This window comes from Aricia agestis, chromosome 3, assembly GCF_905147365.1.
Source record: "Aricia agestis chromosome 3, ilAriAges1.1, whole genome shotgun sequence".
Classification (NCBI taxonomy): Eukaryota; Metazoa; Arthropoda; class Insecta; order Lepidoptera; family Lycaenidae; genus Aricia; species Aricia agestis.
This window is the reverse complement of record NC_056408.1, coordinates 5694974-5722545: the sequence shown is the minus strand read 5'-3', so window position 1 is coordinate 5722545 and position 27572 is coordinate 5694974. Positions and strand designations below refer to the sequence as shown.

Genomic DNA, 27572 nt, shown 5'->3' with positions numbered 1-27572 from the left:
GTTCTGCGTCGAATCTACCAGATGCCACCAGTGGAATCGCCAGGACCGTGTCCTTCCTAATGTTGCGATTTGTAAAATGCTAGAGAAGGGCGAGGGTCTGTCGATCCCGCTGACCAGTCCGGGGTCCACACTTGGGTTGGGTTTGGTTAGGATTTAGGATTGCTCCTGATTGTCCTGCCATCATGTTTGATCTCTCACCGGTCTTTTGACCCTTTCTCTACTCGTCGTAACCTAATTTGATGAAAGTGGTGGAAAGGAGAATGCTCCTGTGTACCACACACCTAATGGGGATTGTCAATTTTTTTTTAATTTTGCTCATTACAAAAACATTTCGAGGAATAAGGTCAGTGATCGTTTTTCTGTATATAAACGAAAAAAATACCCATTAGTTACTTATATTTTTGAACAAATATGTTTAACCTTTGTTTGACCTTCAATGGCGTTAAATTAGCAATAAATTCGACTAACATTACGTTTCGAACTTTTGGTAAGCTTCTCGTATCAGCTTTCACATAATGAGAACTTGCATTTGAAGAACCAGCCATTATAAATAAGATTGAAAGGAAAAAACATACTGCAGAGGTCAATTATTGGCCGCCGATGACGACGTCAGAGCGAAACTTTAAAAATGTATTGAGAAAAAACTAGCCAATGAATTTCAAAATTATTTAATTTATATTCTTAAAATACCCTATTTTAACGAAAAAAAAATATAAAAAGTACATCTGATTTTTTTTGGACAATGCCCATTGGACTTTAAAAAGTAAGGCCTGGTTTTGATGCAATCGTTGTCGAAAGTGTTACTGTTAGCCATTTGCAAAAGGTTGCACTTTTATTCTGCCGGTAAAACGCTACGGCTTTTATAGAGTGATCGATCTTTCAATACTTTGTTATTATCGCTTAGAACTTGAAGAAGTTTGTCTTCAGTCTTAACTTTCTACTTACTGCTTGCTTGTTATCACGTCGATGTTTCGCAAGTTCAATAATTTCTCTCGCTCAAAAGTTGTTGCCTTAATAAAAGAGGGCGTCACTTGCCAGCGTTTAATAAAAGTTAAATGATTGAGCGCGCCGGGAGGTAAGCTTTAAACCTAAATTTTGCTTTGACCTAGGACCTCAGAGGCCTAACAGTTACTAGAGACTAAAGCAAAGTATGTACTAAGCAGTGGATCCCAAACTTTTGGTGGCGGAACTCATTTAAGAAGTGGTATTTTTGACGGACCCCCAAAACAAAAGAATGCGCGCGTGTCCATGGGTTCCGCGAAGCACACTATGAGAATGGCTGGAGTAGACGAAAGAGTTAAAACTTAAATTATTATGTCGCTCCTGTATTAACCTTAATAGGCTATATACCATAATATATAACTTGGGTTATATAATATACTATTATTATGTATTAGTTGTTACGTTATTTATACTATGCGACATATTAAGTACAGGCCTTGAAGTCTGTCATAGTTATTGAATGTGGTATTGATTTCATTCTATAAAAGTCAATAAATAAGTAGGTTTGTTTTTACTGGCAATCATGTTATTTGTGTCCAATGTCTATGACGACCTATATATTGTATGGATTTCAAAGAAATATTTGGCGACTTCTGTCTCTATCTTTTGGTGCCCTATACAATTCCTGGTATAATTATAGAATATAGTTTATCTACTGATTATAATAATTAACTGTAGGTATGTATACTAACTTTATTATGGGTGAAATTTATTTTATTCTTTTTAGACTATTTTTAAATAAAAGCTTTTTTTCAAAAAGATTTTTGTTTATAATTTATTTTCTCGTCCTGAAAGTCCTGAAGTACTTAGGATAGATTTTGTCCCGGAAAAATGAACAGTTACCGCGCGATAATGAATTTCTGACTTAACGAAGTTACAGCCTACAGGTACCATCAAGTTTACAATGAAATAGGTAAATGATTTAGCGTAAACATAAAAGTCGTAGTACTGTACATCAATGTTGCAGTGTAGATAATGTTCATACGTATAGATTAAAGTCATCTAGATTCTAGCATCGTGAAATGTTCAGAATCTCAGTGAAGCTTGATAGCAAACACTTGTGTAGCCACACTATTGAATTGTCTATTGTCTGTCGCGACAGACAAGCATACAAATACTACAGGAGCCAAGAGTACAAAAAGCTATGCCTTACATGGCTCTCTCTGTAAGGGCCTGATTACACCTACCGATTAGAGTAGAGAGACAGTGGGGAGACAGTGCTCTCGGCTAATGAAATTAACCGAGAGCCTCCCCAGTCCCCACTAACTCGCTACATCTACTCGGTAGGTGTAATCTGGCCCCTTCGTGCGCGGTTTCTGCTGAAGCGTTTGGGAAAGGAAAACACGCGAGGTATATATATATATACAGTGTGTAACAAAAACTAGTGATAATACTTTATGGTGTGTACATGTTCCTTGTAGAGAGTTCACTGTGAAAGTGGCAGCTCTGAAAGACGAATTATATATATATATATATATATATATATATATATATATATATATATATATATATTATATTATATATAGCTAGTAGTAGTATATATATTATATATAGCTAGTAGTAATATATAATATGTAATACGAGTATGTGGGCAATTTCTTTAACTTCTTGCTCTGCTAACTGAACATGTTATAATTGAACATATTATAGGGTCCTATTTTACCCTTCTTAATATTATATTCTCTAAGTAGTAGTCAAAACATACTTTAAGCATTCCTCTGTGATTATTCTAAACTGCAGTATGCGAATTGATTTGCAAATGTCAGAAAATATGCGCAATGTGCATGTTTGAGAACAATAAAAGAATACACTTCATAAATCTTAATTTTGACAAGACGTGTTACGTTAATTTCTTGTTTCTATTTTTGTTCGGTATAATGACATTGAAAACTAAAGCTATTTTTGTGTACTTATTATATTTAGCAGTCGTTTTTGAGTGCTGAGCACGGGCTTTTTAAATACTGGCCGTGAAAAAGTTAACTACAGGTGTAAACAATGTTGATTTTCATTGACCAATTCGATGCCATACAAATCATAGAGTTTAACACAAACTCGGCAAAGCGGTCATGATGTTTCCGAAAATTCCGTAACGTAAACAACGCAGTATTCATACAGTATACTAAGTACTAACAGAGCGCTAATTTTATTTATAGAGCAATTAGATGAAAGTAGGACAGTTTACATACAGAAATATAGAGATGTAGAAATATAAGCTTGGTGATACTGGATATGTCGCAGCCGACTGGTTTAAATAGCCGTTCAAACAAACAGCAGTGTACACAGCCTTACTGTTTATAACAGAATTTTCGGCAAACCTCTCTCTTCATTATTTCAAATCAATAGAATCGTTATTGAATTGTTCAATTTTAAGCAGAACCTTCGGCAAACCTTCTTCTTCGGATGTGGTTTTGGTCGAAGCCCAGAATCGGCTTGACGGATACTTCATATTAATCCATTTGTTGCAGATGCTGCACAAACGCTATAGGCCCGAATCGGGCGCTGGCGTTCGCGCTTACAAAATGTCCTGTATTCGTAGACCCACAACTACCTCAATGTCGGTTTTACCACGAGGTAACCGGCAACATTATCTGCCCGAACATGGTCCGGGGCATCGACCATCTCAGAGATCCTCGCCTTAATAAGGTAAGTTATGACTTTAGGATGCGCTTACCCCAAAATTGAGCGAAACTGCGTTACAAGGAATATGTTTTTTAGAAACAACAGACCCAATGGAATCGCGATCAGGCAAAGCGATTCGAATGCATTCTAAAAACACATTTACTCACAACGCGACGCAGCTCAGCGCGGCTTTGGTAGATCCGCTGCAACATTAGTTTTGCTAAAGTAAAAAGTGTTAATACAGATTTGAATCGCCAAAGTTTGACAATATGTGATCGCACAATGTGTCAGACAGACGGACAGACCGACAGTTTTATTTTTCATGAAATAAGGGGGCAAACGAGCAAAGGGGTCACCTGATGGAAAGCAACTTCCGTCGCCCATGGACACTCGCAGCATCAAAATAGCTGCAGGTGCGTTGCCGGACTTTTAAGAGGGAATAGGGTAATAGGGGAGGGTAGGGAAGGGAATAGGGTGGGGATTTGGCCTCCGGTAAACTCATTCACTCGGCGAAACACAGCGCAAGCGCTGTTTCACGCCGGTTTTCTGTGAGAACGTGGTTTCTTCGGTCGAGCCGGCCCATTCGTGCTGAAGCATGGCTCTCCCACGTATAAAGATCAGATCAGATCACATCTACAAGACTACAAAGCAAGTTTTAAGGTTTTCCGATTCTTCGTATGAAAATCTAGGTTCACAACTGGACAGAGTCTAGACCTAAACTGTGCTGTTATTTTGATGCTGTCTAGGTTCAAGAAAATTATCATAAACCTAATTGCATAATCGTGGCAGGCAGCCAACGTTCAGCGAGGTGGTCTAACGATCTCTAAATCTTACTACAGGGATTTGAAGACATTTACAGAGTAGACAGAATGATAGAGTATGCCGACTTAGAACTGATGTTGAAATTTTTAAATTTGACGTATTGTGACGAAAATTGTCGCTAGGGTTGTTAACTTGTTACCTACGAATTTAAAACTATGACATATTCGCTGGACGTGTTCCTCTTTGGTCGTATTGTTGTTTGTGTTTTGGCACATGCGATTAAAATTGTCAGAATCCAATTTTGAAATCTTTATTTTAAATATTTAAAAATAAATTATTATCAGCCAGCGCGAGGCACATTCCTTTCATAATCCTAGTGAAACCCGACGAATTTGACTGATATTGAAACCTGTCCGTTTCTTTGCAGTCGAACTACTGGTCGTTATGTCTATTGTGACATTTACTCGTTCCTTTTTACGATGACATAAAATGTCCTTCTCCATTGAGCATTATCTACTTTAGTATTATTGTTACTTTAATGGTTCTTTAATCTCTAATTGGCATGAGATTTTGTTTAAAAAGGACTAACCTTAAAAAAAAACTTTAGAGAGGCCTCTATAAAGTCTTAGGTTTATTATGGCTTATCACTCTGTCCATCTCCAGGAGAGAATACGCAGCGATAGTGGATGCTGACTGATGACTGATGAGTATAGACGTTATAATCGCCACGCCATCGCTTTGCCCATTCGCATTAGGGTCAATTTATACTAGCGCAGAGTCGAAGCGCATCGAAGCGAATTATTAAAACTGAATATAACAAATTCGACCTTAACTTCAAAGCGTTAACGCACTTTATTACTTCTGAGAATTTAAAAATGCGCTCGCATCTGCGCGAATTCGCGTCGATGCGCCCGACCAACGCTGATTGGCTTCGCAAAAGTAATGTATTCGTCATGCGCTGGAGTTTCATAATTTAATTATTAAATAACATATAAACGTTCAAAAACCCAAAAAAATGGCCAGATTTTCCGCTGTGTTCAAACATCCAGAAAACAGATTTAGCTAGATTATACAAAAAAATAAAACATAGGAACACAGCTCAAGCCTTTCTTTAATCTTTAATGAAAAAAGTACTTAAATCGGTTAAGTTTTGGAGAAGGAATCAGGGGACAGCGAATCGTTGATTTTCTGCAGTTGTCTCTACCGCGTTCTGCGGTATAGGCTTGAGGTAAGGGAGACAGCTATAGATATTACACGTACTTTTTTTCATTTCTCTAGCCCCTGGTGTATCCTCTTAAGGTTGAATTTTCTGTGTTCAGTTTTTGGAAATTCGTTTCGACTCTGCGCTAGTATAAATTGACCCTTAGTCTACAATATCAGAAGGCTCTTTCACTGAGTTTTAACAAAGGAGTCAGATAAGACTCATCTGGAAAATTGATATACATGCTCCAGCTTACATTTCAGGAGCTATCAGCTAGCATTAGCATTGGTTCTTACGCTGAGTTTAGGACTATTGCCATTCTAATTCCATCTTACATTTCAGGGTCTTGCATTTACGTTAGAAGAACGGCAAGCGCTTGGCATCCACGGCCTATTGGCCGCCAAGTTCAAATCGCAAGAGGAACAGCTGGATATCTGCAGGATATCGGTGGACAGATACACGGACAATCTGAACAAATACCTCTACCTCGTCGAGTTACAGGTGACTAAACACCATAAAGGTACAAATTGTTTAATCAGTTTTTTATACCCACGGTTCTCAGGTTACTCTTAATGCCGCATTCAGAGACATTTAATGATAACCTTAATTTAATGAACAGTTGGCAGAAAATATAATATACTTAATATTAATTGCATTTAAGTTAAGTATCTAATCATTAAACGTCTCCGAATACTGCTGTTAGTTATTTTTCTAATTGAACGCGCGAACAAATATTATTTAGTCTTGTTTAATGAACATTTTTAATGAATAAGTAAATTGGTAGTTGTAAGGGATTATGTTTGCGTTTAATTTTTTTAAATTTTTTGGTTGGATATCGCATGTTTTTAAATTTTTAATGCTTTTTAGGGTGGGTTACACCAGAGGCGTGGTTAAAGTTAAAGTTATGGTCAAAGTTATGGTTTTAGTTAAGGCTAACTTTAACTTTAACCTTAATTTTGACCACAGTATTTGACATGATGACAGCTGGTCCGACAAGGCTTGAAATGAACGTGGGCGGGGGCGCTGCTGGTAAAGGAGAACTATCGAAAATGGCATTTTTGTATGATGACAGCGTTACTTCCTTTTTTTTGCCACGTTCATTCAAAGCCTTGTCGAGCTCAAGGTTATGGTTAAATATGGCGTGCATTTTTGACTTTAACCAAAGATTTCACATTTTGCATTATAGTCAAAGTTTAGTTAAAGTTACAGTTATAGTTAAAGTAAGTTGTTGCAACCCATCCTTAGAGTTTTAACAATGTAACTGCACAAATCATTATCTTTCAACCATTTTAACTTTGCGCTCATTAACTTGGCATTTCTTAATATGATGCTCCCTCTGCTTCTTCGTCACTGGTACCTTGCTCTTTTGTTACAATCATCAACGGTGGGAACCGTAAAATAGTAAAAAAAAAGTCAAAGCGAGATGCAGTACAGCGCATTTATACCGTTTGACGAGCGAGACAGTAGTCTGTCACGCTTTTTCGCGATTCACGTTGTCGATTGTGAAAACAGTAAACTTAAAGGTGGTCGCTCACCGGGAGCATTCGCTTGTAATGTAACGCAGATTCGAGCGTTACATCAGTGAGGGAGGAGAACCGATGTTCGGTTCTCCTCCCTCACTGATGTAATGCCAACAATGCGCACCTTGTAATGATACAATCTGTAAATCTTCATATAACTTGTAACATCAATGCTATGTGACAGTGAAGTCAACTTGCTATGAATAATGGAATGCTCAAAGTTGAATCTATTCGGTTACATTACACGCGAATGCTCCCGGTGAGGGAGCACCATAAGGGCGCTTTTCCTGTCATGCGTGTTGGAACCCGCGCGCGCATTTGTTTCTCATGCGGGTGACAACATTCTCCTGGCCGCGGGCCGCGTGACAAGAACAACGTCTATCTCATAATGTCAAATTTCATGCGGACGCGCGCGGGTGATGACACGCGTAACATTAAAAGCGCCCTAAAACTATGACAAATCTGCCCATGTAAGTAGTGATTTTCCGAATAAAACCAATAAGATAATGCAATAAGTATGATATAATCGTGATTAAAATACGACGTCATAGTTGCATTCATTGCATCAATGCAATGGCCTTCACCGTTACGAGGCCTTGTGCTAACTATTTCCCCATAAAGCCTTTATGATACCCCATCATTTAGCTAATGGCTACCATTAGGAATTGAACATTTATGGATTTTACTTTTCTTTCTAAGTGTGTAGTCAAAAGCATAATTCGACTAACTACCCAAATTAATCTATAGCTTTTAATATTCTTAACAGCATGCTTATAGTTTTTTGTAAGAATTCCGTTAAAACCATAGTTGCTGTTACCGAAATGTTTATTCGTTGCACTTTCCTTATTTAGGGTTTAACTCAAATTACAAGAAATTGTTTAACCAAACTTGTTCCTTCCACGTCGCTTACAATGTGTAACAAGTTACAATAGTTATTTATGGCTGATTTTCACCATACTTTGTTCTCTGGTTGACCGAGTTAAACTTGGCAACTGACTAGCTATGTGCAACTTTGTCAAAAATATTGTTCGTGCAGATTTAAAATTCTGCATTTGCGCAAGTGTCTGTTTAGAGTCTAAATAATTCTAATAGTATGTATTGGAAGGCGGACCTTGTCTATATATTTTCTGGTCTTGTAGTATGAAAGATATAAATATGTGCTACTGCTAACTGCTCCCTCCATCCGGCATTTAGGTGCTTGTTGCTTAGGACACCATTTAATAGCTAGCCGTGTTTAATGTTCATATACTATGACGTGTATGTCATGGTCTAATGTAGTTTAAAGGTCATGAAGTGGCCTCGGTAGAAGATAGGTCACATTGATTGTATCGATCCATCGCAAACGAAATGGTATGACCTGTTTTTTAAGGATTGTTAAAATTTACTTTGAAGGAGATTTTCAAATAATCACAAAAGTCTGCCATTAATTTGCTTACGTATACTTTGAAAGAGTTTTCACCTTAACACAGTAGTCTTTCGAAAAATTGATTGCCCGTTGTTTACAAGCCATCTTTGAATGAAGGTCTTTACCTAATGATAATTACTAGAGATCGCCCAATGGTCGAAATTCGACCTTACATTTTTAGGACTACTAGCTATATTTTGTAAAAAAATATTGACTTTATCATATTTTTTTAACTCTTGTCTCTGGGACTCAGCTGATCTCAGACTGGCCGTGTAAGCATTGTCTAATAGTATCTAAGAGTCAATAAAAAAAAAACTATATAATCCATTTTCAAATTATTGTCACCTTGTTGTCAACAGACTTCAACCATAAATAAAAGAGTATAATTCGTATGTATAGGCTTGTCACTCAAAAATCTGTCATTTTCCTATGTGTGTGTGTTGTAGTGTGTGTAATGTTTTATTTGTTAAAAAAAATTATGATAAAAGCATAATTTTAAAATAATATTAGCTCGATGCACTCCTTCACCATATAAACTATAACTGCAAAATTTCATTCACCTACGTTTCCCCATTTTTCGTCAAAAGGGACACAAAGTTTTTGGCTCACGTATTAATATATAGATAGTCTTGCAATGATTTGCTTGCTTATAGTTTGAAAGACGTTTTATTGAGAGTTACAATAATATTGCTTGCCTTTACTTTGAAAGCGGTTTTCACCCAATCACAATAATCTCCTAAAAAGTACAAATAAATTTGCTTATCTGTCTGGATTTGACTCGCATTACACTGTATGTATATTTGCTTATCGAACTAATCTAATCGAGTGCTTGTGCTAATCAGAGCCACTAAAGGAGCCATGAGCTCAAGTGCTAAAGTGCTCCATATCAGTGCAAACATTTGATGCATGTGTATTTGTTCTTCTTAATTATACGGAAATAAAGGGCCACAATCAGAGATTTTAACGATTACTTAACTTTGATAATTTTGATTTAATGAGATTGAAAGACATTATACGGAGTTTATTAATTGACTAAATCTTCATTCAAATTAAGTAGTCATGAAATTTCTCTGAATTTGGCCGAATGAAATTTTGGATAGATTTTGGATCGGCAGTGTTGACTTTATCTATTCAACAGCGTTTATTATTAATATTTAAAATATAACTTCTGATAGTAAACCTCAGAAAACGTGCTCCAATAGAACAGCAATGTCCAACCAAACCAGTTGTGATGCGTAAATTTTTATACTTAGATCCAAAATTTTCCAAAGGTCATTGACACTCCAATAATAAAATTTACATGCAGCTTATAATCAATTTAGATTCTCGGAAAATTGGCAAAACTGCTTGTACAATATTATACAATAACTTTTTTGTCAATATATTTCGTAAGCATATTTTATACAAAATAGTATTTTTTTAATATGATTTCCCAAGCATAATATTTTAAGTTAGTTTTTTTCTTTTTCTACATTATTTAAATTTTAAGTTTCGTTAAGCTTTACAATTTCATTAAAAAAACTATTCTTTTCAGGATAGAAACGAGAAGTTATTCTTCCGTTTACTCTCGGAGAACATAGAGAAATATTTGCCAATAGTATACACGCCGACTGTCGGCCTGGCATGCCAGAGATTTGGCTTAATCTACAGAAGACCCAGAGGTCTATTCATTACTATTAATGATAAGGGACACATATTTAATATATTGAAAAATTGGTAAGTACTTTCTATAATTGGAACGAAGTTCCTTATCGTGCGTTCGGCGTAAATCTGAAGGCTAGACAGAACGATATTTGACCTTGATTTGACCTCGACACTTTTTATTAGTACCTGCATGTTAGGGGCAGAGGGCGTTGATAGTAAGTATTCCTGTGCGTCAACTAGGTGACGCACAGGAATACTTACTTTAAATTAAAGACTTAAAATAAACAGCGACGAGTTGTTAGTATTCCTGGGCGTCAATAGATGGCGTTTTTTAATAATTTTTTTGAGTGTATATGTATACAGGTTTTTTGAACATAAGAAATAACTCCGTTCCATTTGGGTATCCCTTGACACCTCTCAAGTTTTTTTTTTTCGTTTTTTTCGTACTAGAACGTCTTAAATAATGTTTTAAAATTGAGATCGTAGAGTGGTAGAGATGTGTCGATAGAAATACCTTGTTTAGCTAAAGTACATTTGGGTCATTTGGGTTATTTGCTAGCAGGCTTAGTATGCCCACAATAAAATTGCGAAAGAATAAAAACACTGAAAGATTTATTTTGTCATTTTCTTTAATTTAATCTGTAATTTTGTCTGTTATCCGGCTATGCTAAGCATGCAAGCAATAGTAACTATTGATATCTAATAAACAGACGAACATACAACCTCCTCCTTCTTGGAGGGGTAGGATAGGGGGTTCCTACATTTCAATGTACCATCCTTTACTTCCTTACAATCAAAATGTTTAATTTGTCAGCCAGATTCACTGATGAACCCGGTAATACAAAAATTATTGAATTTTTAAAACAGGCGGAATAATATTCAAATTTACAGCGGAACGTGCGAAAGTCGTCAAGGTTACTCAGTTAAATTATTTGAGGAATGTTAATTTTAGTGCCAAATTATCTTACACAGGTTGTCCTTAAAACGACTTGAACTAGCCTTTTTATATCTTGAGATTTTACTGCGTGCACTTATTATTGTTACGTTAATTTTAGGTTATTTTAGGCATAATATAGCATTATTATCTATTTACCTATATGTAAAGTATTTAAAACATTTTAAACAGAATGAAAACTCATTACATTCTTGTGAATGTAATGAAAACTCATTTTTTTTTAATGTTAATGAGTTTGCAGCTGAGGTAATTAACCTCACAATAAATATTTCATTTCATAGCGAGCAGAAAACCCTAAACATTAACGATTTAATCAGCTGTTCGAAGTCAATAACCTTTGGGCCTACCTTACAATAGGGAGCGATTGGTTAAAATACACATAAATCTTTTCCACATTTATTCTTACCAACTTCTCTTTCTAGGCCTGAACCTGATGTTAGAGCGATTGTGTTCACGGACGGTGAAAGAATCCTCGGTCTGGGAGACTTGGGCGCGTACGGCATGGGTATACCAGTAGGCAAGCTGTCTCTGTACACCGCGCTGGCCGGCATCAAGCCGCACCAGTGTCTGCCCATCACGCTGGACGTTGGGACTGATAACCAGGTTAGTAACATGGCAAAGACGAGAATACCGGCCTTTGTATACGGCGCGAGGAGCATCGGCCTGGGAGACTTGGGCGCGTACGGCATGGGTATACCAGTAGGCAAGCTGTCTCTGTACACCGCGCTGGCCGGCATCAAGCCGCACCAGTGTCTGCCCATCACGCTGGACGTTGGGACTGATAACCAGGTTAGTGTCATGGCAAAGACAAGAGTTCCAGCATTTGTGTATGACGCGAGGGTCTTCGGTCTGGGAGTATTGTTGAGATAAATCAGGTGCAGGATTGACTTGATACAAATCCGATGCATGGATTTCTTGTCAGACATTCAAGTGCTTTAACTGTATTTTACTAACTCAACCTGGAAATTGAACCCACGACCGCTGAGACGAGACCTGATGGTCTATTACTTTAGAGCTCAGGACTCAGGACAGGAAACCTGTAAAACGTGTTATACGTGGGAAAGCCATGCTTCGGCACGAATGGGTCGGCTCGACCGGAGAAATACCACGTTCTCACAGAAAGCCGGCGTGAAACAGCGCTTGCGCTGTGTTTCGCCGAGTGAGTGAGTTTACCGGAGGCCCAATCCCCTACCCTATTCCTTTCCCTACCCTCCCCTATTACCCTATTCCCTCTTAAAAGGCCGGCAACGCACTTGCAGCTCTTCTGATGCTGCGAGTGTCCATGGGCGACGGAAGTTGCTTTTCATCAGGTAATCCGTTTGCTCGTTTGCCCCCTTATTTCATAAAAAAAAACAATGACGGGCGACGGCATGATCACTAAATAGAATATAAGTTTAAGCACCACTCCTTTAAGTCTAATGAGCAGTCACGCCTAGCACGTGAAAGTGTAGATGTAATCATAACGACAGCCGCCAAGGTCTGACATTGCATCGCCGCATAGAAACATTGCAATTCTTTGATTGTTACTTATATAGATATAATCCTCCGTTTATGTCGGGTAATAATTTATTGACCTGTTGCACAATTTTCATCTAGTGTGGCAGTGATGCAGGCTCTACGCTCGACGGTAGTCTATCTTAAGGTGACACCGCGTTAAAGTAAAAAACCGTGTTGGGTATGTTTTAGATTGCTTCTTGAAAACAAGCAATGGAACAGCAAAAAAATGGAAAGGGCGTAAGCGACAAAATGGTTTTGTCGCGTAATGTAATAACCATAAATACATTTCATATAAGCTATGGGCAAATTAAAGTGTATGCTTGAACCAATTTATGTACAAATTTTGGAAGCTTAAATCACTCTCCTCTGTTGGCAAAATAGGAATCCCTTTTTTTACAGAGGTCTTTTTGATTGATTATTCTGTGTTATAAAAGTTGACCAATCGTGTTATATGAACTTTAATTTCTTAACTTTAGTCATTGCTGGAGAAATGGGTATCGCTACAGCCAAATTATCAAGGCGTCGCATTAACAGCCATTGACGAAGGACACGAGGATAAACATATTATGCGAATCCGATTGTTTGAAAACAGGCGCGATTAAGATTGAGGGTACTGTCTGTTATAATTTATCATCATCAGCACGCTTGTTTAGAGGCTAGGTTTTTTTGCGATTTAACTTTTTAAGAACTCTTTTCTAATTCTTCTGTAATTTCAGGATTTACTGGAAGACCCGCTATACATCGGCCTACGTCAGAAGCGAGTGCGAGGGAAAGAGTACGACGAATTCATTGACGAGTTCATGGAGGCTTGCGTGCAGAGATACGGACAGAATACGTTGTTGCAGGTGAGTTTAACTTCTTTGGACGTTTTGAGACTTGAGAGTGCTTCAAGGTAGAGTTACGACAATGGTGTCTCAGTAATAGCAGTGGTGTAGAAGTAAAATCAGTATTTTTTACATATTATGCAACTAGGTTTTTATTCTTTTTACTTCAAAATGTAAGCGTCCCATCTTAATTTCATAAAGCGCGAACTCGGAGCGTACAATTTCTATCACTCGCTCTCAAGTTATGTGGATGTCGCATTGACGCGTACGTGATAGGAGCCTAATAGGGATATACTATTCATGTGATTAAAACGACGTATTAGAAAAATAAATGGCTTTAAATATGGCTACGTTAATACTTACGTTGAAAGATGCTGGTGTGAAAAAATTCTCGGTTGTGAGTAAAAATGGTGTGAAATTAAGATATGAAACGAAAATCACGTGAAACGCTATTTACATAGTTATTTTATGTGCGTTTCATGTGGCATGGTGTAGCCATAAAATACGATAGTAACAGTTACGTAAGACAATATCAATATAACCGATATCAGTAACCGATACTAAATTAACGGGCTGTTTCACCACTTCCTGATAAGTGTCGGATAGGCTATTCACAACTTAAGTGTTTTGCGTAAGTATATGAAGTAGATTATCATACACGCAAAATAGATTATGCCTTTTCTACCGATATAGATTTATACAGTAAATAATAATATGTCCTTATTCTGATTTCTGAGTCACATGCTAGTTGACGTCAATAAAGTTTATCTTAACACTTATCGTTCATTCAAGATTTGGCAGAGACCTTTATATTTCTATGGCGTTAGTTATCTGTGTTTATTTGTTAACCGACTTCCAAAAAACGAGGAGGTTATATATTCGGCTGTGGATATATATATTTTTTGTTACAGCATTGCAGGTATAGGTAATCAATTTCTATTGGGAATTTACAGCTATAGGTTATATGCATAGTTTTAAGATTGCTCGAGTCGGCACATGTGGACAAAAATAATATTAAAAGAAGTTATGGTAAATTATAACCAATAACGTGTCATATTTCGATGCCGTTCTAATGATAAGATGAATTGGACATCAATAGAGTAAACTTGATTCGTTGTCTGCTGCTTACTTGAAGACTATAAAAGATCAAAAATAGGCATTCCCTTTCCATTTTTTCAAGCGACCTTAGAGTTGTGAGCGGCTTATACTATTTCGATTTTGTCCAATGTGGTAAAGTCCTTATGATTCTAATGACAAGGACTAAAGAAAATGACTGTCAGAGACACAGTCCTTTTCAACAAAATTAGGTCGAAGTAAACTTGACTTTGAAACCATAGCAGCGTTATGTATTTGCTAATAATATTAGCAAATACGTAATACTAGTAGTTTTCATACAATATTATTGTAATGAAAACCACTAAAAATCATCGCACATAATAATTGTTGTAAATTGGCGTGCTAACATAAATCTCTACTACATAATTTGATTTCTCAGACATGTAGTGTTGGACACAAGAATTACATAGCAACAAAAACAATTCATTCTGTCATACATATGAAACTGAATTCTAAGAATTTGTGTCATATAACAATAATTACAATTTGTAATTTACAATTACAGAAATTAATTACTTGTCTACGTAACAACGGGCGTGGTATCGCGAAATATACTGTGTTACGTAACGCGGAACTGTTACAGTTATATTGTTACTGTCAAGGACAGGCGTCTGTTTTTTGCCTAATTAGTCGTTTTCTGGCTTGTTTATTGACTGAATCAGAAGCTTAGTTGATATATATTATATTACAGCAGGTTCAGGATGAGCTCACATTGATATTATTATTGATGCTATACTTAATACTTATGATACGAAAATAATAACATAATCATTGATATTGAATGCCACATTTGATACAGTTAACAGTAGACAGAATATATATTGAAACATCTTTTTAAATATTCTACATATAATACACTAAATATGTTCATTCCTACACATTCCTAATCAAAATCGAATGTCCTTTTGGTAACATTTATTGATGGCCATTAGCAAGTAGCATTAAAGATGATACAATATCAGCAACCTTATAACATGGCTCTAATTCTCATTTCCAGTTCGAAGACTTCGCGCTCCTCAACGCTGGTCGTCTGCTAGCCAAGTACCGCAACAAGTACTGCACCTTCAACGACGACATCCAGGGCACCGCCGCGGTGGCGGTCGCCGGCCTCATGGCGGCCGTGCGCGTCACCAAGCGGAAACTCAGCGAGAACATCTACTTCTTCCTCGGCGCGGGCTCCGTGAGTATAAACTGTCACCTAGAAAAGCTTAACACATCTCTGTTGGCAATGGAAAAGTTGTGCGCCTCATCCGAGTGAAAATGGTGTTGTTCGTGGTTAGCGCACGCCGAGTCAATTCAGACATGTGGCAACTGGCAACGTAACGCGTAGATGCATTTCTAAATGTGTATGGATTTGACAGATTTCAATTGCGTGAAACGTCATGTAAGTCTTTCAATTCAATACTTTACAAATGCATCTACGCGTCGCGTTGCCGACTGAATTGACTCCGGTGCTCCTTTTAATGCGCTGTTGACAGCTGTGGAAATCATGACATTACCTCTTTGAGAAGAGGATCACCACATGATATGAAATAATTGTGTTTAAATAAATCAAGCCAAAGCCAAAAAATCCAAAATAAATATTTTGGATTTTTTTGGAAAATTCCTGTGGTGTTCGTGTGCAAATCTAAATCACCCTATTAAAGTTTCGTGCGCACATTTATTATTTAACCCTATTACGGTCACATTCAGAGATATTTAATGATTACTTAACTTCAATTTAATGACGAGTTTGATTGATAAATGAATCCAGGATTTTTACTACATATCAGACTTGCCCTTAGATTCCTCTTTGTTACTCTCTCTTATCTCTCAGGTGAGTAGTCGTGATGTCGGCGGGGCTTGACAAAAGCCGACCAAATTACGTAGGTCCACATCCTACCCATGAATCAACTTTTCTGATAGTACCTCTACATTATAACATGGATCTATGTAAAAATGGACACAGAAGAGGCACGGTCTAAACTCTAAACAATGTTTTCAAACATCTTTATCAAAAAAAATAAACATTTTCTATTTTCGTTTGCACGTCAACTACAGCGAAAACTTATCATAGCGAGAGATCAAGATAAAAATAATCTACACACATAATAACTTTATCAGATTTGACTGAAATATCATTATATTATCAGTTATTTTGGATATTTTGGTAATAGGTACTACATCATAAAAATCTAAATGTCGATAAAAAAGTCATTTGCGAATTATATTACTATGTTGCGTGGAATTTATTTTGTATACGGTTGACCTACGTAACTAGGTCGGGTTTTGTCAATCCTAGTTGCCACATCACGGCTAACATTGACAAAATCCGACTAAGAAAAGTAGGTCCGCTATCTGCCAAATTATTATAATTTACCCTGATCGTACTAAACAAAGCAGCAAACTTGAATCTTTAAGGTGGTGGTGCCAACTTCTTAATTAGGAAAGTTCCTGAAAATCAATACTAAGTTTCGAGAAGCTAATATTTTAGCTTAGATCTGTCGTTGTTTATATCATCTCTAAGGGACTTATCAGACAGAGAGCGGTCACGCGTTCTGCGTTCGAGCGGTCAGTCACACAGGAGGAATTCTGTCGCGGTCAGAACGCCCCCTGTGTGAGTATATCTATATAACGTAATACAACATAAAGAACACAAAACTGACCACTTTAACGTTTGATCACGTGGTCGCTTTCTGTCTGATAGGCCCCTATGAAGCAGCATAGAATGAAGCATATTGATCTCTATTAGACAGAAATAATTATTCATTAATATAGCCAAATAGAAACTCTGCTATGTCTACTAAAATATTTCACCTACATTCGATTGTTTTGACTACGCGAAACGATGATCGTATTATTAAAACATTTATATGATACAAGTCAGCTGTTTTCAAAACTGATGTTGAAATTCATTGAATTGCTTGATGAATGATGAATATAACAATTTTTCATGTTTAATTTTTTTACACAATATAATACTAACATATTACATAATTAATTACGCATATATGTGGCTCCTACACCGATTTCGGTGTCTATGACCGGTTGTTTTAAACCATTTTTGGAGAGACATTTTTGTAGTTCCCATTTCGTGCAAAATACTGATGATCACTCTATGTCTTGTTATTAGGTATCCTAACTCAGTCGGACCTATAAGCTGACACGACTAGCGAGAAATCAAAAGCAGGACTGACTTATTACATGCCCATCCAATCATCTTTGTGGGACAATAATTAAGTCATTCTGCAAAATCATAACCTTTAAAAATCATAACCAAAAAGGATATGGGCGAACAGTCCATCTAAGACGGCCCCAATTTTATAATAAAAAAAATCATAATCTTTGAAAACAACATTGTAACTTATTCCAAGCCTCCGGTCAAGAGCCGCATTTAAAGCACTCTACCTCGGAGGCATTATTGATACTATGATCAGCCTGAAGAGCATATTAGAGTGTAGACTATATTGTATATCTATTTGTATAAAATAAAATACACACTAATATTATGAAGCTGAAGAGTCTGTTGTACGCTTATCTCAGGAATACCTGTTTCGAATTGAAAAAATATTTTGTCTTGCCATTTGTCGCGAAAGGAATTAGGCTAATAGGCTAATACAATATGCTACATTCATCTTTGCTACTATGTTGACGCGGACGAAGTCGCGGACAACAGCTAGCTTACATGTAAAAAAATTGTCTGTAAAGTCGGAAAATTGTCTGTATGGACTGTATCAAATCAGAAATCAAAATATTTTTTATTCAGAGTAATATTTTTACAAAAATATTTCTGAACGTTGATACTAAGGTGCCTACCAGGTGTAGTTTGACGTGACAACGTCAAACATTACAGTTGCTCGAGCCGATTATGCCTCTCTCTCGTTCGTGCCGCGCTCGCGCTTGCGGAACGCAACAATGAGCGTAACGGGATAATGACGTCATCTTTTTCGTGCATGCAGCCCGTAGTATCGAGTTAAAACGTTGTCACGTCAAAACTAATAATAATAGTTCCGTTTTTCGTTCCCAGGCAGCCAACGGAATTGCCAATCTGACCGTAGCTGCCATGGTCTCCGAAGGCCTGACTGAGAAGCAGGCACAGGAGCGAGTCTACATGTTCGACGTGGACGGCCTCCTGTCTACGCGTCGCGAGGGCGGAGTCCCTGAACACGCGAAGGTCTTCGGTAAAGATATAGAGCCGGAAAGGGACTTCGAGAAGTGCATCGCTAAGATCAAGCCGAGCTGTCTTATTGGTGAGTGTCATAGACATTGATTTGTAGTCCGAGGGACCTGCGCAAATAGTTCGGCGGGCCGATTACGTCCTGCGACAGCTATTAAACAGGCGTTTGACAGTGGATAATTAGATGCTGCACAAATTTTACTGTCTGCCAAAAATTTTGTATGCGAAATTTTTAAAAACATCGGATTTTGTGCATATCTACGTCAAACGTCGGTTGCATAACTGTCGCAAGATACATAATCACTCTGCATGTTCTATCAAGCCTATTCAAATTATACTAACATATACTTGATATAGCCCGGCTCAGTCATTCGTCGATTATTATTTAACGGTTAAAAACAGTATTATCTGTAAGACCGCCTATTTATTCAGTTTCGTTTATTGTGTCTATTATAGTTTAGTTCTAAGTTTGTTCCAATAAAGAATTTGTTTTCTATGTATGGTTTGCGACGGAAAAATGCCAGGTACAAACAACCCGACAAAGAAATCTTCTTACTTACTACTATTATAAAATATGCGAAAGTGTGTCTGTCTGTCTCTTACCTCTTCACACCCAAACCGTTAAATCAATTTTGCTAAAGTTTGGTTCCCGCACGATAAACGAATTTTGACGCAATGTAGTTTCGGGCGTCATCTAGTTAAATATAATTTAAAACCTTACATGTAACTTTACCTTTACATACAATATAATATATTATTAAAGCTTTTTCTACAAACAATTTCAGGTTGTTCCACCGTCGGCGGCGCGTTCACACCGACGGTTCTCAAACAGATGGCGAAGAACATCGAGCGGCCGGTCATCTTCGCGCTGTCCAACCCCACCAGCAAGGCGGAGTGTACCGCGCAGGACGCTTACGACCTTACTGAGGTGGGTACAATATGATATTATTACATACGATTTTTGTGCCGTTTATGCCCAGTCGCCGTACCACGAAACCATTTTGAGTCTCAAAAAATCGTACGTGAATGTCGCGTCCTACTCTAACAAACGTGAAATGACGTTGTTAGAGCAGGACGCTGCATTCTCGTTCGATTGTTTGAGTCTCAAAACGGTTTCGCAGTAGGCCAATTATGCCAATAAACGGCACGAAATATCGGCTAAAAAGCGGCTAAATACCGAAGCGATATTTAAGTTAAGTGGCGCTCGAATCACATTCTAAGTTGCTGACAAACTGAGCGTGATTGATTGAATCTATACTAATATTATAAATGCGAAAGTATATCTGTCTGTCTCGATTTCACGGCAAAACTACTGACCCGATTGTAACGAAATTTTGTACACAGATAGTCTAAAGCCTGAGAAAGGACATGGGCTACTTTTAAACTGGAAAAAGGGGTTGTAAGGGGGTGTTTATGCATAAATTTGACGTGGGAGAGCCATGCTTCGGCACGAATGGGCCGGCTCGACCGGAGAAATACCACGTCCTCACAAAAAACCGGCGTGTAACAGCGCTTGCGCTGTGTTTCGCCGAGTGAGTGAGTTTACCGGAGGCCCAATCCCCTACCCTTTTCTCTTCCCTACCCTCCTCTATTTCCTTCCTCACCCTCCCCTGTAATTCCCTTCCCTACCCTCCCCTGTTACCCCTTAAAAGGCCGGCAACGCACCTGCAGCTCTTCTGATGCTGCGAGTGTCCATGGGCGACGGAAGTTGCTTTCCATCAGGTGACCCGTTAGCTCGTTTGCCTCCTTATTTCATAAAAAAAATATTTGTTCAAATTAAGTTAGTTCCAAAAATTCATAATAGATGGCGCTGTGCGTCGTCTACATCGCACAAGCGCTTCCTCATACGTGTTTCTGAGTTGGTAAGGATAATAAATTTCTCGCGTTTTATTTGAAGTTTTAAGAAGATTTTTGAAGTTCGAAGCGAAGCGAAGCTGAAGTCCACGTGGACGGAGTCGCGGGCAACAGCTAGTGTATAAATAAATAAATGTATCAATCACAATAATACTGAGTAGTTAAATGTACAAAGAGAATTAAATCGGTCCACCCATTTGGATCCTACGATGCTACGGACAGACATACAGACGTTAATCTTATAACATCACTCTTTTTGTCAGGGGTTTAAAAGTAGATGCAATGCAATTTACACTAATCAAGTCGTGAGATTTTCAAGGTTTATGTTCAAGACATAAAGTTAATATACCTAGCGGAATAGAGAAACAAAGGCCTGATCAAGAGAGATGTCACTATCAGTAACACTGCGTGGTAAAAAGAGACGTGTGATACATGACAGCAGCACTCTTTTTTGACGTCCAGTCGGCACGCGTGCCGCACGTTGACAATTTAATCTCATAGAATTCATGTTCAATCATGCTTGTGTAGGTGTATGCGTACAGATATTTTTCACACAGATGAAAACCAATTTTGGTTCCGTTTGACAGCTCGAGATTTTTGCTCTATTCCGCTAGGTATATTAACTTTATGGTTCAAGATAAATACTTGTGAACTTGTATAAATATTTTATTTTCTCGTTTCAATGTAACGTTGTATTAAGTGAAGCATCAGCTTTAATAAATAATTAATACCGTGTATCTAAACATTCCGTGCAAGCAGTAGCTTAAAAATTATATTTCTACTTACTCTCTTTTACTTTACATACTCTTATGCTAAGTACTCACATACGGTTTTGCTCGATAGTTTTACTCCGAATCGAAGGAAATTACATATTTGACATATTTAATTCCATCGGAGCCGGCTCAAAGCGAGCCTTCGAACTGACAGTTTTGTGGTCCACACGGTGGTTATTGCTCGATTTGGAGTAAAACTATCGAGCAAAACTGTATGTCAGTACTTAGCATTATTCTACTTTCCAGGGTCGCTGCATATTCGCGTCCGGCTCGCCGTTCCCGCCGGTGAAATACAACGGCAAGGAGTTCCACACCGGGCAGGGGAACAACTCGTACATCTTCCCGGGCGTCGCGCTCGGCGTCATCGCCACCGCCACACACCACATCCCCGAGACCATGTTCCTCACCGCCGCCCGCGTATGTGATCTATTCTTGTAAAATACGTGTGCCACTCGGGGAGTGCCGCGGTAAAGCTATTAGGATTTTTTTGAACATGGTCTCGCGTAACGAGACCATGTTCCTTACTGCCGCCCATGTGAGTGACCTTTTCTTGTCACGCGTGTTGCTCCGCGCGCGAATCTGCAGGGCGATTCACGATTTCCGTTCGACTCGGGTTCGGAAACTTATCGATCATTAGCTATGTCCACACTGTGCACTCAATAATTGAATGCATCATGAAACGTAACGCCAATATTGTCATTTTTGAAGTGTTGGATACGGTCAGAGGGCATGCGTCGCGGGCATGCCTCACGTTCGCTGTTGACTGGGCTATAACGCATGTCCTTCACGAACAGAAAAAGGCACAGTGTGGACAAAGCTTATGGTCAATGCCTAGCGCGGCGAGCGTCTATTGAACGTCGCGCGATGAAGTTTCCGAATCCGAGTCGAATTACGAAGACGAGGCAATTTTATTGTACAATAATATTATTGACGAGCAATTTTATTGTACAATAATATTATTGACGGTCTAGTATAATATTGAACGCGCCCGCCTTTTAATGTTATTTTCAAATAAATTGTTCAGTAAAATTGTAGGTTTGGGGTTACCTTAATGTCATCTAACTGCCAAATAATTCTTGTAGGTCTGGACAAATAACCTTTTTTGTTATAATTTTCAGACGCTGGCCAACTACGTGAGCGCTGACGATCTCGCCATCGGGCGCATTTACCCGTCGCTCGCTGAGGTGAAAGAGGTGTCTGTTGCCATCGCCATAGAAGTCGCTAAGATGGCTTATGATGAAGGTATGTTGACAACTCTGTTACATGATAACGCAAATTTTGATTCACTAATAAAACTATTAACGCAGCGTAAACCAAGGTCCACTGTATATTTTGTCTGTTACATGACTTTGTGCCAGATTAAAAAGCAAAACTTGTGTAAATATTAATTTGAAAGGTTTACGTCAAACATGAGTTCGCGCATATTATAGTGCGCGTGTATGGGTTTGCTAATGTTTGAAGCAGCGGCGCTAGCTAACATGACATATTATGTAATTATTAAATGAGAGGAAGATGCGCCTCGTCGTAATACTTGTAATGAATGTCTTAAAACATTCGTCCGTCATCTAGATATTGTGTATTTAATGTGGCGCTACAATGTAACCAACTAACCAGTCAGAGTAACCACATAATATTTACAAAGCAGGGATTTGCGATATAATTTTATTTTACATTTGCTAGACGCAGCGGCCCGTGGCAGTCCAGGTTATGTTTGGTTGTTAGCGCTAGACCATGTACATTAAAACTTATTTCCTAATGGTTCCTGAGACGAAGTCTTGAAGTTACGGCGAATCGAGGCACAAAACTTCATATTTCATATATTAAAATATAATAATGTCAAACCTTGTATGAAATTGTGTGCCCAGTCTCGTCATTTTGATTATAATTTCACTGTTTTTAATTTAGTACCGACATACCAAGTCATACAACAATGACATACCAAGGCTGTTAAAACATGATGTACTCTAAATTAATATTATTCTGTCTTAACGTCTTCGCAGTAAATTGTGATTAAAATCGATTTAGCTCGTATGCGAGCGAGTATTATTATGATAAGTGTCGCATAATGGCTACTATTTCGCAACATTATGTTAGTAGAAAGCTAGGTTTATTTCTTTCACTTTTTAGTTTTTTCTCACTAGGTACGGGCTCGTACTATCCACAACCTAAAGACATAGCGAGGCACGTTCGTATGTGCCAGTACAATTGCCACTATCAGTCCAATCTACCTGATTGCTACTGTTGGCCAAACTATCCTGCCGTGAAATACGACTGCATGAAAGGCTGCGTACCGCCGCATCACGTTTAGTCAAGTTTTTGTGTTTTGTTTTGGTAATTTTTTAAATTTTTTCGTAGATTGGTCGTAATTTGGGTAAAGTACAAGCTAGGTCTTTAGTATTCGGAGTTAATAGTTTGGATTTTTTTGGTTATCATCATTATTTTAGAGGTAAGTATATTTAGCGTTGGTTAGATAGGTTAGTTCCTTATCGAATGAAGACATTCGAAAAAACTAGTTGCTGCCTCTTACAACCTCTCTACCTTCTCCAAGCCGGCTGGTCCCCGTGGAGGAGTCACATTAAAACCTCCTAAATCATAAAGAACAATTAAAAATCAATACTTATACACAAAATAAAAGAGAAAATTCATACCTATATATTGCAAGCCTCAACGTAAGAACTCTTTTGTCAGATAGCAGAATCGAGGAGTTAAAAAATGCCATAAAGAATTTAAAATGGGATATTATTGGTTTGTGTGAAATTAGAAGAAAAAACGATGTAATAGAAGAATATCCCGAGTTCATCATGATGTGTGGTATACCACAAATCAGGGACAAAGGGAAAAATGGAGTTGGCTTTCTAATTAAAAAACATTTAAAAAACAACATATTAAGTGTCAAAAGTTTTTCAGATAGAGTCGCGTTGTTGGAATTGCGGCTGATTGACAAATATACCTGGTCGTTGATTCAAATATACGCCCCTACGGAGGCTTATAATAAAGAAGATGTAGAGTTATTCTACCAAACAGTACAACTAGCTCTGGACTCTACACAAGCAAAAAATATCATGCTACTCGGTGATTTCAACGCAAAAATAGGAAAAGCTAAGGAAAATGAAAGTAATATTTTAGGAAAATACTCTTACGGCAAAAGAAGTTCGAATGGTAATAAATTAATAGAATTTGCTCTCGAAAATCGGTGTTACTTTGTAAACTCTATGTTTCCACGCAAACCAAGTAAGATTTGGACATGGCGATCACCTGATGGGCAACATCTTAACGAAATTAACTATATTATGACAAACCAACCAAAACATTTTAATAAGTTCGACATTATAAAAAATCTTAATTTCAACACTGATCACAGGATGATACGTTGCGCAATTCAATGGAGCACGAAAATTAAAAGAAAAATGATAAAAACATCTATGTATTCAAGAACTCTACCAACGATATCGGAAGAGGATGCCAGCTACTGGGAGGGCAAATTTCGGGAAGCCGTTAATATATCTAGCAACGTATAAATCCAGTACAATGAATTTGAAAAAGAGTTCAAGAATCTACTGAAGCAATACCACTCCAAAAGAAACAGTCACATAAGTATATTAACGAAGAAACAAAAGAATTATTAGAACACAGAAAACATTTATACAACAAGAAAAGAACCAATGGAAATAACAAAAATAAGCAAACAAATAAATAGAGCTATTAGTCAGGAGAGGAAAACAATACGACAGAAAACTTTTGAAAAATATATGAGCAGATCAGGAGCTCTACGTAAGTGAAAAATACCTGGACAGCCAATCTGAAAAATAGAGCAGGAGTTGCACAGTATGGGCGACCAGATATTATCAAGGAAGCAACTAAGTTTTTTTCAGATCTCTACAACATAGATGTCAAAACACACCTTCCAGAATCTTGTGTTGCAGAGTCTGTCCGTCTTCCTTTGTCAAACAATTGCTCTACAATGACACCAAATATCTTACTATCAGAAATCGAACAGGCTATAAACACGCAAAAAAATGATAAATCCCCTGGTAATGATAACATTACCAATGAATTACTAAAATCAATAGCCATCGCGCTTCTGAAACCCCTACAGATTCTATTTAACAACATATTAAAAACAAGATCTACGCCAGAGCAATGGTCAAAGTCAACAATTATTTTACTCCATAAAAAGGTGACAGGAATAACCTAGCGAATTACAGACCAATCAGTCTCACGACGAACCTGTACAAAATATTCTCCAAAATAATTCTAGGTAGAATATCAACTACTCTAGATGAAAACCAGCCGCGTGAGCAAGCAGGTTTTCTTAAAGGTTATTCGACTATAGATCATATACAAGTCATAACACAGAAAATAGAAAAATGTAGAGAATATAAAAACACATTATATATGTGCTTTATCGACTATACTAAGGCCTTCGATTCTCTACATTTTGAAGCTATATGGAAGTCATTGGCACAACAAGGCGTTGACCCAACGTATATAGATATAATCAAGAGCGTCTATTCTAAGTGCTATGCCAAAGTTCGACTAGAACGCGAAGGAATAGAGTTCCCGATAAAAAGAGGAGTAAGACAGGGCGACCCGCTCTCTCCAAAAATTTTTTCAGCCGTGCTAGAGTCAGTTTTTAGGTCTATGGACTGGGAATCCAAAGGTGTGAATACGGAGAACTTCTAAGCCATCTGCGTTTTGCGGACGACATCGTAGTATTTGCAGAAAGCCCAATAGAACTAGAGAATATGATTGGCGAGCTGGCGTCGGAAAGTTATAAGGTAGGATTGTCACTCAACACGACCAAAACTAAGATCTTAACAAACGGCCCTCAACAGGATATTCAAGTTAATAATGAAAATATAGAGTATGTGACCGAATACACTTACCTTGGGCAGCTAATATCTTTTGAAAATAACGGTGGGAAAGAAATACAAAGAAGGATAACTTTAGCATGGCAAAAATATTGGAGATTAAGAGAAATAATGAAAAACAGCTGTATAGATCTTAATTTAAAAAAACGAATTTACGAAACAACAGTGTTACCTTGTCTTACTTATGGTTGTCAGACGTGGTCTTTAAGGAAAGAGGAAGAAGATAACATTGCTATCTGTCAACGTAAGATGGAAAGAAGTATGTTAGGAATTTAATTATCTGACAGAATTTGTAACAGTGATATCAGAACAAAAACTAAAATTATAGATGTTACCAAAAGAATCCGAACACTAAAGTGGCAGTGGGCTGGACATGTTTGTAGAATGAAGAATAGATGGACAAAACGGTTGACAGAATGGATACCAAGAAACTTAAAAAGAAAAAAAGGCAGACCCAACAAACGATGGAGAGACATTTTCAGAGATAGGTGTAGAAATAACTGGATGCAAGTAGCCCGAGAAAGAATTATTTGGAAGGATTTAGGAGAGGCCTACGCCGTAGAGGCGACTACTACCAAAAATTTAGTAACATAAAAAAAAAAATGAAAATTGTATATAACTCGGACTGGCCGAAGTAGGTTTAAAAAATAACCAATAAAATAAATGGCAAATTAAATTACTTCTACAAATTGGTTCTCAAGTAGCACCTGTTACAGAAACACAGCAAATGTTAAAGCAAATCACTTAAATTTATCTCCATTTCGTTAACTTATAAACACTTATATTTTTCAGGTTTGGCGTCTGTGTATCCCGAGCCGAAGGACTTAGCGAAGCACGTCGAGAACCAAATGTACAGCTACTACTATGAGAGTTCCATGCCGGTTGTATGGGACTGGAAACCCGAGGAAAAGTTCAACGTGAGGCCCATACAGCCAGTGCCTAAGAACATCTAAATTAATCATACAAATTGATGGCAAAATGCCCAAATGCCCGGGCATTTTGTATGGATAAACGCCCAATATGACTGGGCTTTTACCCTTCATACTAATGCATACACATTACACAACCAAACCCTGTCAAACGTAAACTCAAAATAGCGTATTTGGCGTCCTAAGTTGCGTCGCATACTACATAAAAGATGAAAATGTCTATGCAAACTCACACATACACAATATACATACAATTGCTGTTGAAGTAGCGTTATTTAACACACAAAACGTAAAGAAAATCTTAACGTAAACTTCATACATACTACCAGTAATACAATACAATTGTAACTTTCATACAAACATACAACCAAGGACAGCATTTAAGTAATCGACTATACCTAAAGTATTTACATAACAATCATGGAATAGCATTTAAATACAAGC

General features: G+C 37.6%; 1 protein-coding gene across 2 annotated transcripts in view; it reads left to right on the top strand.

Annotated features, from left to right (window-relative positions):
• Positions 1–27348, top strand: part of LOC121740364 (NADP-dependent malic enzyme) — a 34019-nt gene extending 6671 nt beyond the window's left edge. Inside the window, exons 2-13 of one of the 2 annotated variants that reach the window (XM_042133038.1) lie at positions 3468–3645; positions 5927–6085; positions 10044–10225; positions 11531–11625; positions 11812–11897; positions 13322–13450; positions 15543–15725; positions 18552–18774; positions 19487–19629; positions 21575–21745; positions 22447–22570; positions 26992–27348. In XM_042133038.1, coding sequence (XP_041988972.1) covers positions 3468–3645; positions 5927–6085; positions 10044–10225; positions 11531–11625; positions 11812–11897; positions 13322–13450; positions 15543–15725; positions 18552–18774; positions 19487–19629; positions 21575–21745; positions 22447–22570; positions 26992–27152 — 1834 coding nt within the window. In that variant the 3' untranslated portion in view covers positions 27153–27348. Of the gene's footprint in view, positions 1–3467; positions 3646–5926; positions 6086–10043; positions 10226–11530; positions 11712–11811; positions 11898–13321; positions 13451–15542; positions 15726–18551; positions 18775–19486; positions 19630–21574; positions 21746–22446; positions 22571–26991 lie in introns of both variants that reach the window. The other variant, XM_042133037.1, reaches the window with a different exon arrangement.
• The last annotated feature ends 224 nt before the right edge of the window (positions 27349–27572 follow it).